The sequence below is a fragment of the Rutilus rutilus genome, assembly GCF_951802725.1.
Source record: "Rutilus rutilus genome assembly, chromosome: 14".
Taxonomy (NCBI): domain Eukaryota; kingdom Metazoa; phylum Chordata; class Actinopteri; order Cypriniformes; family Leuciscidae; genus Rutilus; species Rutilus rutilus.
This window is the reverse complement of record NC_140219.1, coordinates 28,343,778-28,362,085: the sequence shown is the minus strand read 5'-3', so window position 1 is coordinate 28,362,085 and position 18,308 is coordinate 28,343,778. Positions and strand designations below refer to the sequence as shown.

The following is an 18,308-nucleotide window of genomic DNA, read 5'->3' as shown; positions in this document are numbered from 1 at the left end:
TGTAGGGAAGGACTACACGCCTGCGCACATATATTCAAACGCACATACCTATAGACTGAACTCGTAATACGCATGTGCACGCCATCGGCGTTCTCACTGGTTCGCGTTTTTGAAGTTTGCGCAGAAAGAACTTAAGAGTTTTCTGTTAAAACGGTGTCGTGTTAGCGGCCCACTAATGATCGTTGTGACGGAAGTGAATCAATCAAACTAACTTTAGCTGGACAATAACTTTATTCTAGAGCTGCTATAAAGCCAAAACACTTTAATTTTCCTATTATCAATGTAAAGCTGCTTTGGAACAATCTACATTGTTAAAAGCGCTATATAAATGAAGATGACTTGACTTAATAGCGCCTGATAGCTTAGTTTATAGGCTACACACATTTGCACTTACCCTACATGTATTCTCAATCATCTTTAATGTAATTGTGTTAAATTAAGTGTTAAATGTCCAAATATTTAATTTATATCATCAAGGCCTTTTGCAGCGCAAGCGCCGATCTAAACGATGTCTAGCATGCCGTCTATCTGTGCAAAAGCTAATGTAAGCTTGGCATGACAGAGTCATGCCCTCTGTCAGCGCAGACCGCCAAGCTGCCCTGTCTTCCGCAATATGATGCCATCGGTCAGGGTTGATGTTAAAGACATTCATATCCCGCTTGATGACATCCTTGAAACGGAGCTTGGGTCGGCCACGAGGGCGATGTCCAACAGCTAACTCCCCATGGAAGATGGATTTTGGGATACGTTCATCCGGCATACGACGCACATGGCCGATCCATCCAAGACGTCTCCTCCGGATTGCGGTGTACATGTCACTGCTGTTAGTGAGCTTCAATACAGTGGTGTTCGGGACCCGATCCTGCCATGACAGGCCAAGGATCTGTCGTAGACAACGGAAGTGGAAAGCATTAAGCTTGTGCTCCTCCCGCCGGTATGTAGGCCACGTTTCACTTCCATATAATAAAACAGAGAGCACACAGGATTCATATACGCGCACCTTTACTTTGAGAGAAAGGTGGCTGTTGTTCCAGACACGAGACTGAAGACGCCCAAAGGTTGTTGAGGCACGACCGATCCTGGTATTCAGTTCAGCATCAAGGCTGTTGTTTGCTGTCAGAGTTGAGCCGAGATAGACAAATTTTTCGACAACCGACAGCACTGTGCCATTGATGGTGACGTGAGGGGGAGCAAGAACATTCTGAGCCATCACCACTGTCTTACTGAGGTTTATGGTGAGTCCGAACTCTGTGCAGGCAGTGGCAAAAGAATTGCACATCTCCTGAATTTCTTGTTCAGTGTGAGCCACGAATGCAGCGTCGTCTGGGTAGAGCAACTCACGCACAAGGACGCGCTTCACCCTGGTTCTGGCCCTTAGACGAGCCAGGCTGAAAAAGTTGCCATCACACCTGGTGTGCAGCAAAACCCCACCTGGATCCGGAAACGCCCGTCGCAGCACAGCCGAGAAATAGATGCCAAACAAGGTGGGAGCGAGGACACACCCTTGCTTTACTCCACAGCAGACATCAAACTCGTTTGAGCGGGCACCGTTGAACTGTACGGTTGCCCGCATCCCATCATGGAAACCTTGGAGTATTGCCAAAAGAGTTGCCGGACAACCAAGTCGCTGCAAAACGTGGAAGAGACCAGAGCGACTCACATAATCGAAAGCCTTAGTCAGATCAACAAACACCATGTACAATGGGCGTTGCTGTTCCACACACTTTTCCTGAAGCTGGCGAACTGAGAAAATCATGTCCAAGGTTGAGCGACCAGCACGGAAGCCGCACTGACTCTCCGGCAGAACCTGGTCAGCAACACGCTGCAGTCTTGGGAGGATTGCACGGGCAAGGCATTTTCCTGGAAGGCTAAGGAGCGAAATGCCTCGATAGTTGTTGCAGTCCTGCCTGTCACCCTTGTTTTTATAAAGAGTAATGATGTTGGCATCTTTGAGTTCGCTAGGGATGCATTTATTCTGCCAACAGTATCGAAACAAGCAGTGAAGCCGTCTGACCACCACTGCCCCGCCACACTTCAGCAGCTCCGCTGGAATTCCATCGCTACCCGGTGACTTGTTATCCTTCATGGCTGCAATCGCACACTCGATTTCCATTGTTGAGATCTCCGCATCCAGCTCGTTGAAAACAGGTAGTTGTTTATAATACATATATATATATATAATACAAATTAATGATGTTCAATTATTGAAACACTTCATAGGCTATTATTATTATTTATTAATTAACAGTTAGGCCTAATCAAATGTAAGAAATTACGTTCAGTTGGTTTTATTATGCACTAATGTGTTTCGTACGCATTATATAGTAAGCTATGCATATTTTAAATTATATCACTCATTAACTGACCCCATTTCGAGGGAGGACCCGGATTTGTCATGACACCGCCACAACGTACGATCATTCGTATAATGAGATTGGTAAATCACACGCGTGAAGCCTGTCACAAGATGATTTCTGCGCTCATTTCTGCGCATGTTTCTACGTTAGATTGATAAATGAGGCCCAATGAGTGTGAAGTGAACATTGTAACAGTGATGCTTGCTAATGTAACACTGCTAATGTTGTCAAGTCAAGTCACCTTTATTTATATAGCGCTTTATATACAATATAGACTGTTTCATAGCAAGCAAACTAGCCATAGTGCCCTTAGAACAGCAAGTAAATGAGGAATATTTACAGTCGCTGTGCTCCTCCCAGCTGCAATCCCAGCTTATGACTTATGGAAAACCGCAAGAGCTAAATGAGTTCCAGCACCTTCAAATATCAAACGCCTCCAGGTACTCTAAGTATTTTATAATGTCTAAAGCACAATCCTCATAAATCTAACAGCTGCATTCAGTGGAGCAGATTATGAACACTTTAGCACTGAATCTGAAGAGCTGTGACAGAAGAGACGGTTATAGCTTGAGGGCCTCGACTGATCAAACAACAGCAGAGATTGTTCCAGTGTCATATCTGCCATGTTACACAAGCTGCAGAGAAAGATGACACAATTACGCTGAGTACAGCTCCTTAAACATTTGTCTTTAATTCGTTTGGGAAATGAATGTCTCAAGGGAACGGGATGACAGATGCAGTATAAAGATGTCAATTATTATTATTTTTTTTTACTGCAGTTGCAGGTGACCCGTGGATTTATCAAACCAACAGTTACATTGATTTGTGATTATTAATGGTGCTTCTTATGTCCTTATTTTTCATGCTTTGTATTTGAACAAACCCCATGCATAGGGGTTATACACACTCACACAATGTGCTGATGTCTTTCGTCCTTGTTATTGTGTTAACACACACCTGAATGCTCTAGACCAGAGGTCTTCAATCCTGCTCCTGGAGAGCCACCGTCCTGCAGAGTTTAGTTCCAACCTGCTTCAGCACACCTGTCTTTGTATTTTCAAGCGATCCTGAAAAGCTTGATGAGCTGATTCAGGTGTGTTTGATTAGGGTTGGAACTAAACTCTGCAGGACAGTGGCCCTCCAGGAACAGGATTGAAGACCTCTGCTCTAGACCAACAAACCGCCTAAACTTCTGCTTTTATAGAGGTGGTTACACATACTGATGATCAGTTAATCGAAGGCATTTGATTAGCAGCGCCTGACTGCTACATACCCTCTATGGAAGCAGTGAGGGTGTACTTAGTTTGTCACACATTCATTTTGCCCTATATTTTGTTAAATAAATAATGACACGGTGCAATATGTCATGTGTTGTTGTTCATTTGAGGTTGCATTTACCTAATTTTAAGACCTGCAAAGGACCAGATGATGTTTTATGTCCTGATACATAAAACCATAGAATTCAAAAGGGTGTGCTTTCTTTTTCACATGACTGTATATACATACAAGCAAATAATATATAGCCTAATTATTGTGGATGGTGAAACGTAGTGATTACACCACTTCATATTACACATATTCTCACTCTACCTTTAATAGTCTGTGTTTCCTCTGGTCATTCTACTAACAGCACATCTGGTTGCCGTTTTCTCCTGATGTGGTGGTGTACATTCATACCAGGCACTGTGAGTGAGCGTGTGTGTGTTTACAATAATCACTTCCCACAATTACAACAACATAAGGAAAAAAACTTGTTGGAGGCAGTTGTTTCCAGGCTGCTCACCTCTTTGGAATGCAAAGGAAACACACACACACACACACACACACACACACACACACACACACACACACACACACACACACACACACACACACACACACACACACACACACACACACACAAACAGGCGCACACATCTTTGTGGGGACTCTCCATAGACGTAATGGTTTTTATACTGTACAAACTGTATATTCTGTCCCCTTACACTAACCCTACCCCTAAACCTACCCATCACAGAAAACTTTCTGCATTTTTACATTTTCAAAAAAATATAATTTAGTATGTTTATTAACCCATTTCCCTCGTGGGGACCGCTGGCTGGTCCCCACAATGGAGGTGATCTCATGTTTTACTATCCTTGTGGGGACATTTGGTTCCCACAATGTAATATAAACAAAAAAACACACACACACACACACACACACACACACACTCACACACACACACACACGCATACACAAAACCTTGATGAAGCTGTACCGGTGAGCACAGGCCCTTCAACAGTTTGATAAGGTACAAAATAATGAAGATGGAACTAAATTAGGCTCATCTTGCTTATTAAAGTGCCATATTCAGTAGGGGGAGCTTAAGAGGCTGTGAGTATGAAAGTATGAAAGTTTTAATAGGTTCATCTGAGACACTGGCACACACACCTGGAACTCATTATCCATCCATATGCAGTGGAAATGGCTATCATGAGGGCTTACCTCTCCTTAACTCAATCTCTGGTAATATAGCACTAAATCTGTGATACTCAGTGTTCAAGGTCTCAACAGAGTGAAACGTCCTCTGAAATGTTGGTGTTTTGTGCATTTCATTGCATCACCGCAAATCAAGCAGTGGTTAGGCATAAAGTTTCAAATGGCCAACTACAGCTTGACGAAGCCCTGTAATTGAATGCCTGGTTACATATGTTTGCCTTATGAAGTTTGTTAAATGGTGGCAAGATTGAACAGTAGCTTAACTGAGTTGTACAGACATTGAGGATGCATTATGCGCTTCATTAAAAGACAGGCAGTTGTGTAATTCCACCATTAGGATGAAGATGACCGTAAATGTGTGGAAAGGATTTGTTAGGTTGGGGATAGCAAAATACCAAAGTTCTACTGATACTGTTTTTACAGTATGTATACTGTGCAGATAATGTGAACGTTTTGTGAATATACCTGGATGATATTCTCAATTTGGCACAGTGGCTGTGCCCAAAAATTTGCATACTTCTCTATAGGTGAAAACCAGTATGTGATAAAAGAGTATGTCAAAATGCACTGTAAAAGAGCAGGCAAAATAACCCGGATGACCTTCTACTACTGGTGAGATTCTGAAGTGTACATACGGTAGACACTTTACTATCCTATCCTATAGTATCCTACTATACAGGCCATAGGAGAGGATTTGTGAATGGCAGTGAAACGACTGACACTGGAAGGTCGCATGATAATGACAACATGGCTAATGTACGCTCAAAAAACATTTATGTCTAAACTTAAGATTTATGTATTTGAATTGCATTTCCATCCATTTGGATTACATAGTTTTAACATAAACAAATGAATAAACTGAATGTGATTCATATTTCTCAGTCATATATAAATGAAACAGGTAAAATGTATTTAATTGTATTAAAAAACTGAATGTGATTTCTATATGTCAGTCATTCGTAAACGAAACGGGCAAAATGCCCATGATAAATTAACACTGCCTAGTGTTCATGTGTGTGCACACTACAGAGTTAAAGTACCACGAAGCAGTGTTGAAGTTAATGAGATAATTAAGTGATGATTAAGCATTAATGATGAACACCTGCTGTTAACAAGCAGTATCGCTGTAGAAGAAAAGAGAAAGAAGAACAGAAAAAAGAGAAACTTCCAGCCACAGCCTTATGCCCAGTTCACACTGCTCGGTTTTAGCCCCGATTTTCACCTGCTGACAGGTTTTGCGAGATAAACGGCAAATGCCCGAAATCATAGGCAAATCGGTGCTCATTCACGTGAGTGACAATCATGCAGTGTTAATTATCGAAGACACGATCTGAGAGAATAGCAGATGAGGATTCAAAATCCTGCTGTGTGAAAAGTGTTCTGACTGAAAACTACATCGCAATGATACAGTCAATGAGAGAGGGGCAGCAGGGAGTTCGGGGAGGAGTTATAGACCAGAATACCAGTATTTTAATAGATATATTTACAATTATATCAAACAGAAACAAACCACAAACATTTGCTTGACCAGCAGCAACACTGCAAAATTATTTATTTACCCCCAACTCTCTTTGCAGAACACACAATCTTTGCTCTCCACGTCTCCCCAACCATTTCCTCCTGCATAATCTGTTTTTCTTTTTCTCCTTTTCGCTGCAAATCAGCGCACACATAATTTGGATCGCATGCTACTTACGGGCTATCATTTTTAATAACAATTTCGGTCTTGCACGAGAACTCCAGTCTCACGCACGTGTGATCTTGCGTTATTTCCTTATCACTTCTTACGTGTGAAACAGTAGGCGAATCTTTTTTTTTTTTGTAAAGTCATACAATGTGAACCCCCCTGGTCCATCGTGCAGTGTGCACACAGCAGCAACTGAATGATACCCCAGATAGTTGTGCAGTGTGCTTTACAGTCGTGTACAACAGTGACCCGACTACTTAGAAAACCGTGCAGTGTGAACTCGGCATGAGATGATATCAACTTTAGATAAAAGAAGGCATTAAGTCTCTGAAGATCTCAGCAGGGGAGGATCAAACAACTCCACAAACAACATTACCGGCTTCACTTATCAGTTTGGGTTTATTTGTGTCATTTTTGTTTTAATTAAAATACTTGTTTCATTTGAAGTCACCATGATTGAGAACAGTGTTTGCTTTAGTTGGGCTCTCTAAATTGCAGGATTTTAGAAACATTTAATGCACAAAAGCTTATCGTTGACATCATTACTTAGACACACACAGACATCAAGAATCAGCGTATGAATCTCAATAATGGTGACAATAAAAAAATTATAATTCAGATAAACAGATCAACTCCGACTCAGATCAAGTTGCTAAAAAGTCCCACAAAAAAACACACAACAACAACAGATATTAATCAAAGACAATAAGTCAAACTGCATAATTTATTATTCATTAATAATTTATTAATGCTGCAATGCATGCTGGGAGCCATGGGTGAGTTTTGATTGGTGGCACTGCAGCATGAAGCATTTCATTGATTGTCACCATTGTTGAGATTCATATGCTGATCCTTGATGTCTGTGTGTGTCTAAGGCTGCTTTTACACAGGGCATTATCATGTGACCTGTGTCCAGATACACATTGAAAAGGCAAATGTAAACGCGCTTCTGATCGGAATGTTATCCGGTCAGCGTGTCCAGGTCTGGAGGTAGTCGCATGTTAATGCCGAGTGTAAACGCAGCCTTCATAATGTTGTAAGCGAAAACCTTTTGTGCACTAGATGTCTTTAAAATCCTGCATCTTATTCGATTTGTCTTTAGATGTTTTTAAAATCCTGCATCTTATTCGATTACCATAAGAATGCTGTATCTCATACTGTAGAATCATATGGCTACTATAATGAATGATACAAAATTAACACATTACCTATATAACCAGAGCATTAGACTCTGAATGAGATCAGTGATATGTCAGTGATGATTATGTCATCATCAATAAATAGCCTGCATCACCTGATTACATCTTGTGTGCGCTTTCTAACCATAATAAATGTGTTTTATAAACACACAGTTACAGCAGCCAGAGAAAAAAATAATGTTAAAAAGTCAAGGGTCAAGAGACCAACTAAAGAAACCACTGATCTCCATCATGGTGATGTCAAATGAAACTGACTTTATTCCTGTAATTTCTGTTTTAATGAAAATAATAATCTGGTTAGTAAACGTGAAGCTGGTAATGCTGTTTGTGGATTTGTTTAATACTCCTCTGCTGAGATCTTCAGAGATTTAATGTCTTCTTTTATCTTCAGTAGAATTAATCTAAGGCTATGACTGGAAGTTTCTCTTTTTTCTGTTCTTCTTCCTCTTTTCTTCAGTGATTCTGCTTGTTAACAGCAGGTGTTCATCATTACCGCTCAATCATCACTTAATTATCTCATTACCTTCAACACTGCTTCAATGGTACTTTGCCTAGTGTTCATGTGTGTGCACACTACAGAGTTAGTGTTAATTTATCATGGGCATTTTGCTGTGTACTATTACATATATCTTACCCGTTTCATTTACAAATGACTGACATACAGAAATCAGATTTAGTTTTTTAACATTATGACATAAATCTTACCTGTTTTATTTGTTTATGACTGAGAAATATGAATCACATTCAGTTTATTCATTTGTTTATGTTAAAACTATGTAATCCAAATAGATCAAAATTTTATATGCAAATCAAATACATGAATCTTGTTGAGACATAAATGTTTTTTTTTTAGTGTAGTACATTCATATCAAAATGTGCTTTTTTACAGTTTTTGTTGTTGTTGTTTTTAAAATAAGTACCTATAAGAGAGTATGCAATGTTGGACACAGCCTATGTGTATTGTGTGGCATACGTATCCCACAATACAATGCACTCGACATTACTTCTGGTTTAATTGTCACACTTAGAAAAGGAATCTTTTTTTTTTACCTATTATTTGATCGTTCTACCAAAAGATATGTTTATTACACAAAAGTGAGGTGAAAATGCAAAATAATGTTATATTTCAGACTGAATGTGGCTTATGGAATTAAATACAGAACTTAATATGTAATACTAATATTTTCAATGTTTTTTGTAGAACAATGTGTTGCATACTATAGTTATTGTTATAGTAGGCAGTTTACATAGTCCCTTGAGAAAAAGAAGTACTCTCGTTCATTTGTTACCGTGGCAAGCAGTGCGGGGCGAGAGCTGTGGGAACGGAGCGAGTCCTACAGTCCTATAGCTCGTTCTGGGTCGACATTCGACACAAACATTAGGCCATTTTGATTTATATGCTGTTTAATGTTGATGATCGCGTTATTTTACATATGCATGTGATCACATGAGATGGCCTGTTCCTGCATTTTTTTAGCCTGTATTTTGATCTGGAGATTCAGTCCTCTTTCAGAAGATGTGTCATAGCGCCCCCTACCGTATAACAGTGAAAACACGGAAAGCCGGAAAATTCCGTCAATGTCGGGGAAGCGTTTTCTCAGGATTTTTGTCGGGGAAAGAGTTAAGAAACATAGTCATGGTAATTAGATTACATGTTGTGTTATTTATTTATTCATCCTTTATTTTTCAAGGAAGGTCCCATTGAGATTCAAAGAGTCCTGGCCAAGATGCCCGTACTAAAATTTCACACAAAATTTCACATAAACATATAACACAAAACAAATTCTAAACAGTCAAATAACTGATGAAGAATTTAAAAGAATTGAATGATACAGAAAAACATGGTAGTAGTATTAGTATGTACATAGTATTTTTTGTTGTACATTTTTGCTAGTTGTAAGCTTGAAAACATGTTCATTATACATGTTAAACATGTCTTGAGGTTTGTGATGAAAGCAATAGAGGTGTAAGGAAATGTGTTAATATAGTGAAGAAAGAGAGACATTTTCAAAAACATGCCACGCACAAAAGCGCAGACTGAAAAAAAAAGAAATGAAACTGTCATTCAGCAACCACAAAAGAAATAACATCACCAGGGCAGTATGTTAGCAAACACGAAACAAGCACCACATCAAACACACCGACACATGCAGCGAATCACCAGACTGACACACAACATGGTAGCACCAGCCAGAATAAAAGCAGTGACATCAGGCCCTAATTACAGTGTTATTCTATCTGAAACACTCTGAAATGTAAAGCATAAAGTCTGTATTTTCAAAGTTGGAAATAAAAGTGACGTTGAGTTATTTGCACTGAGCCAGGGTAAATGGAGGGGAATATTTAGATGTAATGCCTGTCAAGAGACAAATACATTACCAACAGGAACATTAGGAAACTATGTGTCAGACGCCTAAATCATTTAATCCCCCAAAGCTTGACACAAACACATGAAACCACACGATGAGCCTCATATTTCATACCGCATACTATAAATCAAATACTCCACTTGGATGACAGGTAGAAAATCATTCCATGAAAAGACTATTTGTCAATGTATATCCTCTTTACACATCAGTAAACATCACTAACAAAAACACACCATGGTATTCCAAGCTAATTTTGCATATGCACCAAGATAGTCGTCACCTTTATTTATAGCGCTTCATACAATACATATTGTTTCAAAGCAGCTTTAAGTGATGACAGGAAAAAGATGCATATTGGCTGAAGTCAGTTCAGTGTTGATCAACAAATATTAAATTTAATTTCATCTATAAAGCAATTTTGCAGAAAATGGTCATCAATCAGTTCTTCTATAACAGTCAATACAGTCAGTTTAGTTAACAATAACAACACAAATAACTGAAAAATACAAATAATAAGATAACACTTTACAATAAGGTTCATTAGTTAACATTAGTTATTGTATTAACTAACAAGAACTAATAATGAGCAATACATTTGTTACAGTATTTATTAATCTTTGTTAATGTTAGTTAATAAAAATATAGCTGCTCATTGTTTGTTCATGTTAGTTCAGTGTGCATTAACTAATGTTAACAACCTTTGATTTTAATAATCTTTTTCTTTTTGTACGCAAGGTAAATGTTTATTAGTATTAGTAAATGTTTAAATTAACTAAGATTAATAAATGCTTCATTCTTAGTCCATGTGAACTAGGGTAGTTAACTAATGTTAACTAACGAACCTTATTGTAAAGTGTTACCATAAATAATTATAATTATGATCCATCCATTCTCCAAACCTCTTATGCACAGAGGTGCAGGGGTGCAAGATAATAATAATAATAATAATAATAATAATAATAATAACACACAAGAAATGATCAATAACTCCAATAATTATTAGTAATTGATACAGTTCTCTATCTTATTAGTACTACTAGGTATTCATTTATCTCTGTTAGGGTTTTCATACTCCATCAGAACATGGCAGGTGACAGAATGGGGAGCGATTATCATCACTCGGCCTGTCGTGATCTGCCCCGACTGGTAATTCACTGTCTCGTGTGTATCTTGAGTACGAGCGTGTCCAATATTACGTCTGTTTTGTCAAGACATCCAGCTCTCTAAGAGGGGCGAGGTGTGAACAGACAGTATTGTACATGTGAAATGTGCCTGAACTCTGGGGCTTCAGAGGGATTTGGGGTAATTTCCTGTCCCGGGTCCAGCGAGAGTGAAATTCAGCCCTCGGGTAGGCTGTCATTGTGTCATGCAGCCTGAGAAAAATATAAATCAGACTTCCTTTGTACAGCCCCAGGGTGTACAAATGAGTTGTGCTGCTTCAGTGAGATAAAGAAAACAGTTCGAGAGTTGGCATAAGTGATTGTCCAACTTTAAAACAGAGAGAGTCTTTGTGCTTTCAGCTGGAATGAATTGATTCATGCTTGACACTTCTGACCCCAACATCTTGAAACGCTTTACCCAAAGCAGGTATAATTTATTGATTTTTATTGCTCTTTTGCATTTGAAATGAAGTTATGTTTAATTTGTTTTACATAATCGTCAGAGTAAACACAGAAGCAATTTTCTTTTGAAGCTTTTGCTATTGCTAAATTAAAGTTTGTAAAGAAACTAATCTATAAAAAGATGTCAAAATGTTTAGATTAAACTTTGATTCTGTGCACACTGTAAGAAATATATGTGTGTTAACAGTTTTGCAACTGTATATTTGTTTAGAAATTGTCCATAGAAGGTGTTTTTTCTTGTGCTCTGTTTTGACAACTTTTGGCGGCCATAATTGTAAGCAGCACAAAATCCAGCTGTTCAATAAATCAGTTTATGGAGAACTTATGTAACTAATGTAACAAAGTGGCTGTTTTATTGCCATTATTAGTATTTTGAAATTATGTTTTGTCTGGGTTGGTCATGTAAAATACGATTTGCTAATATTTGTTGCTAACATATATATCACTATTAAAGTTTGAACAAAAAATAGGCCTATTTGAATGAAATGAAGACCATTTTTCTTTTTCTTTATTTTATTTTATTTTATAACTGTTCTGAGGTAAAATCAACCTTATTATCAACACAGTCATGAATCGGTCCCACATCATCAACTACTCATTCTTACCACAGCTGTGATTAATGATAATGTAATTTTACAAGTACAAGTACAATGCGAGCGGTCATGACCCGCAGTTCTGTGAGTAATTACAGGAAATAAGTTAAATGATGAGGATGCCCTTGGATGGTCGAATTTAATCCAAACAATGTGTCACAACACCTGCGGAACACAATGACGGCACTTCCTCCGCGCTTGTCTGAATCCTCTGGTTTCTTTCAAGGTGCTAAAGAGGCTTTTATCCGTGTGAATGGCTATAAGGAACTTCCTGTTGAATTGTCGGCGTGCCTCTCCCGAAAGGCTCACCTTGAATGATAAGCATCTGTGTTATAGTTTGAGGTATTTTGGATGTCTGCTGTGGCTTCAGAAAAACATGAACAGGTAAGGGTTGTAAAAACACAGCGCTTGTGTGTTTTAACACACTTTGCACAGATGTCCCACATGTGAATAGCTTTGATGACCCTGATTTCTTCCCGGGCTTTCATGATGTCAGCGGGACTGTAGAAAGAATCCGTTCCTCTAAGGCAGCTTGGCAGGATGTGTAAAGAAAGGCCGAAAGACAACACCGAGATTAAGCTGCTTTTGTCATGGTTCTGTTGCGGACTTTAAAGGCTTTGGCTCTGGTCCCATCTTGCAGACACTTTTTTTTTTTTTTTTATTCCCTCCTCTCGCTCTCGCTCTCTGCATCTTTTTCTTTTTGTACGCAAGGTAAACAGTTCAGGAAAGCCACTGGCAACAAGTTTTCAGAGGGGGTTGTTTTTTTATTTTCGCTCTTTCAATTGGCGTCTTTGTTGTATATCGGGCCATTATGACTGTTTGAAAAAAGGAGGAAAGCAAACAGAGGGTTCATTCTTTGAAAGGAGCAGCCAGGTATTCCCAGGTGTTGGATTTATAGACACTCATGCTTTCTGTGTCTCACTGAAGACGCTCACTCGTCGCTACATGAAGAAATAGAGCAGAATGAAGCGGTTGAGAGGACCGGTAGTGCTTTGAAAGCTGTTTGGCTTCCTGATTACACAATGAACCAATGTATACAAAATATGCTGCTAATATAATTTTAAATGAAAAAATAAATAAAAATAAAATAATATATATTGCATATAATGCAAAGGAATTCATAATACCCCCCCCCCCCCTTTTTTTTAAAGAAATTACTATTATACAGACAGAATGCACTAAATTGATCAAAAGTGACAGTGAAGTAAATTATAAATATAGCTGCAAGCAGCAATTAAGGGGCCAAGCACAAAAAAGGCATGATGAGTCCTGCAAGCATGACTTCACAGTCAAGTGATTAGACTAACTGCAACAGTGAGTATTTAAAGACATCTTTAAAGGAGAACTCGGTAACTCTAGTGCAGTGGTTCTCAACTCCAGTCCTCGTGACCCACTGCTCTGCACATTTTGTATGTCTCTCTTATCTGACACACTCAGTTCAGTTCATGGAGTCTCTCCTAATGAGCTGATGATCTGGTTCAGGTGTGTTAAATAAGGGAGACATACAAAATGTGCAGAGCAGTGGGTCCCGAGGACTGGAGTTGAGAAACACTGCTCTAGTGAACTCTACTCACTTCTTCGCTGATTTTCCCTTTTGTTGTCGCATGTTTTCCCCACGAGCTCCCCCTACAGCTGTGGGAGGGTGTATATTTCACAACACGGTCGTAAAAAACTCACTTGCGGCGGCCTCCTCCCCCTCTCTACTGCTGCTCATGTGCGTTTGTTTTGATCGGAGCAAGCCAACTGTATCGTGTGGAGCTATGTCTACCGAGGTGGGTAATCTGGTAATACATCACATAGATATCATATAAAGGCTAGATGTCTCGTCCGCGCTGCTGGCCAATGGAGCTCGACATCCGCACACGGCGGCCATCTTACGACAGGGTGCTCGATCACTCATAACATGGTGCATGTACTTTTAAATAACCATAACTTGCTCAATTTTCTACCGATTTTCAAACGGTTTGGTTTGTTATAAACGTCAGAGATGTAGCTATTATACTGCATACATATGAATAATTATGTTCAAAATGTTTAAGCATTCAGAATTATAGCCACGTTAATAACGTTTGTAAGAAACCAAACCGTTTGTAAATCCGTCCAGATTTCAGCGAGATAAGAGGATTTGTGTGCGTGCTGCTCACTCACCTTAATTCACAGAGCCCTGTCCTAAGATGGCCGCCGGTGATGCCGGAAGTGACTCCGCCTTAAGACATCTAGCCTTTATATGATATCTATGATACATCATACATGCGTGTTTGTTTATGTCGAATTGCCGTAAAGCAATTTGTGTTTCGCGCTCGTTCTCATTCTCGTTCTCGCTTCTCACGAGACTTCCAATTTCTATCTTGCCGGGACGGTAGTCCCCAAGTTGCAAGGTTGGTTTTCCGCCTGGGAACGCTGGGGGGAGCGGGGAAAGTCACCAATATCACCAGAACAGGTTGTTTAACCATCCAAATGATTTCTAGACAGTTTTATTACGTTAAAAAAGTCACCAAGTTCTCCTTTAAGTTGTCTAAAATTAAATGGCTGAAAAATCAAATACAATCACTAATATTATTTAATTGCTTATTCTACCAAATAAGACTATTATTACCCGCATGCATTATGTTCGGGAACTCATGTGCCTCAAAATCACGAGATGTCGAGGAAAACATTTCACTGTAATTCAAATGAATTAGATACATATCATTTGGCAGTAAAAACAAAGTGTTGCACATTTTATTGGTGCAAAGATGAGTATGGTATGTGTAGGCCTTATTTTGTACAACATTTGCAACTGTTTTTATCACTTAATTAGAAGCACCACAATTTTAAATTTGTGTCTTCTCTTAGTTACATAGCGACTACTGAACAGACATGTAACGTTTATTTTTAAAATTGAAAATAAAAGCTCTGTAAACACTTGCATGTTTTGCAAGACTATAAGTGTATCCCATCTAGTAATCAAAAGTTCTACACACACTTTCAGTCTTTACGTCTACTTGAACACTTGGGTCAAATAGAGGAAATACATCATGCAAGTAGACAAGTGGTCAAGTGCAAAGACGGCAAGCGTGGGTATTTGGACAAGGCGTAAGTTTGGTCTAAATATGCTAAAGCGTTCCGGAGGCTTGATGTCCCCCCAAACCAGTTCAGCTGAAATCCTGCCCTGCAGCTAAAGATTTCATTGGTCATGTCAATCACTGTACTGATTGCCTACACCAAACACTGATCCCTATCCGTCACTGTAACCTTAACCAATGAAAAAAGCAGCATGACGGGACTTCTTCCACTGAACTGGTTTGGGGGGGAAAATCAGAGATATTGCCTCACGTTAACTTTGGGGGGCTCTTAGTCGAATTCATTTGTGCGTTATTCAAGAAAGATTTGACTAATTAACTTGATTAACTTTTCGCCTGCATAGTTAATCTGAACCAGATGATCTGAACCAAGGACCCTTTTCACAGACGCGTTTTAACAGTCATCAGTATCGTGAAGTTTTTTATATTTTCATTTTAAAAATAAGTACATTTATTACACTATGTATTATATTACCTTAGCATCAAATAAAAAAACAACAACTAGTTAACTAGTTAGTAAGTGTGTTTCTAATACAGCGGCTGTGGGAGGGCCGGTAAAATTGACATCTTTCTCTCTTCTGACTGCAGTTATCATTCTCTCTCTCTCATTTGAAAGTTGAGCAAATGGGACCACAAAAAATAGGAGACTGGGTATTAAAATTAACACCTTTTGTTTGAGCAATGGTAACTCATTGGTTGTTTGTGCTATATCTCTAAATTGATACATGGTAGCCACATTTGTCTGCTACAAATATAACTCACTTTGGCATGCACAACACAATCACAGATTATGTGAGATAATGTCAAACACAAAGAGTTCTGTTCGTACAGCCTACCTCCACTACACTAGCTGGGGACAGACGTAACAGTGAGAGGAAATCTGCTGAAATAGGATCCACACAATCTAAATTTATGCAAGAATGCTATTGAAGAACAAAGAATAATCAGTTTTGACTAAAGTGAACAATTTAAAGTAACAAAATCACATTTTATTTAGCACAAAAACAATTGCCATGTGTGTTTGTATTCCTGACACATAACATTTCAGTCACTAGCTAGGTTGCCCATACACCTATTTTATGTGCATTTTAGGATATCACATAATGATATCACATAGCTGGAAACAATGAGATGCGCATAAATTCAAAAAATGTGCACAAAAAAGAAAAATCGTGCTCAATTGATATGTGCTTATCTGATAAGAAGATATACACATAAAATATGATGGAAACATATGCGCAATGCGCAACAAAAAACTGATTTTGTCTTTACTGGGGATGTGATTTATGACTGGAATCATCATAAGGGGTTCATTTTTATTGAACTGTTAGAACTATCCCCACCCCAAACAGCCATAACTTAGCTAACTGTTTTAGCATGTTTGAAGTTATCATGAATGCAAAGCATCAAATTAAACTAGAGAAATAGCTACTTTAGATTATGCAAGTCAAATAACTGTATCTAATGATTGCTAGGCAAAAAATGGTCTTAATTTTTTTCCCTTTCTTTCCTGAAAATCTACAATGTTGCTCACAGTCACATGCCACTTCTCCTGTGAGCTCAAAAAGGTGATGCGAGTGTATGGTATTGATGACATCACCACAGCTCTTTTCTGACTTGTCAAACTGACAGTGTTATAACACTCTTCGGTCTCCCCCTATTTCATGTATTCTCTCATTCACCGGCATAGAATTTTACCCAACTATGACGATTTCCGCTTCTGAGAAACCTGAAAATGTGAAAAGGGTCAAATATGGTAAAAATTTGAGCAATGGTCTAGGAGTTAGAAAAGTTGTTTTTTGGAAAATTCTAATGGCGGAATTTTGTTATATCTATAGATATATGGAACTCTATGCAAAAAACGTCATAGAGTGCAATCGAATCGTTTTGAGCCAAGGAATCAAAGGAAAAGTTTGTTTCTAGCCCAACGGTTCAAAAGTTATTTGCATAAACATGAGTGCAAATTTGTACAGTTGGTGGTGCTAGAGGGATTGAGTTAGAGACTCCAAAACTGCTATTGTAACAGTTCAGACTTTCCTGCAAGCGGTTCTATTGGCTTCCAAGACTTCGAAGAAGTCATAGACTTCGAAGAAGAAGAAGAAGAAGAAGAAGAACAAGAACAAGAACAACAAGAAGAAGAACAAGAAGAAGAACAAGAACAAGAACAAGAAGGAAGAAGAAGAAGAACAAGAACAAGAAGGAAGAAGAAGAAGGAAGAAGAAGAAGAAGAAGAACAAGAAGAAGAAGGAAGAAGAAGAAGAAGGAAGAAGAAGAAGAAGAAGAAGAAGAAGAAGAAGAAGAAGAAGAAGAAGAAGAAGAACAACAAGAACAACAAGAAGAAGAACAAGAAGAAGAACAAGAACAAGAACAAGAACAAGAACAAGAAGAAGAACAAGAAGAAGAACAAGAAGAAGAACAAGAAGAAGAACAAGAAGAAGAAGAAGAAGAAGAACAAGAACAAGAACAAGAAGAAGAACAAGAACAAGAACAAGAACAAGAACAAGAACAAGAAGAAGAACAAGAAGAAGAACAAGAAGAAGAAGGAAGAAGAAGAAGAAGAAGAAGAAGAACAAGAAGAAGAAGAACAAGAAGAAGAAGGAAGAAGAAGAAGAAGGAAGAAGAAGAAGAAGGAAGAAGAAGAAGAAGGAAGAAGAAGAAGAAGGAAGAAGAACAAGAAGGAAGAAGAACAAGAAGAAGAAGAACAAGAAGAAGAACAAGAAGAAGAACAAGAACAAGAAGAAGAACAAGAAGAACAAGAAGAACAAGAAGAAGAAGAAGAAGAAGAAGAAGAAGAAGAAGAAGAAGAAGAAGAAGAAGAACAAGAACAAGAACAACTAACAGATGCAATAGGAGCCTACGCACATTCGATGCTTGGCCCCTAATTTAAGTTACAAAATATCTCGATTTTAAATCAAATTTGTTTTTTAAACTTTCTATT

At 38.5% G+C, this 18,308-nt stretch overlaps 1 protein-coding gene across 1 annotated transcript; it reads left to right on the top strand.

The window, feature by feature from the left end:
• Window positions 1-12,485: 12,485 nt before the first annotated feature.
• Window positions 12,486-18,006, top strand: LOC311304111 (uncharacterized protein; the record flags this gene model as incomplete). Its single annotated transcript, XM_084430973.1, has 2 exons — window positions 12,486-12,589; window positions 17,631-18,006. Coding segments are annotated over 2 exons (480 nt in total), but the record flags the coding sequence as incomplete, so codon positions are not given.
• Window positions 18,007-18,308: the final 302 nt, after the last annotated feature.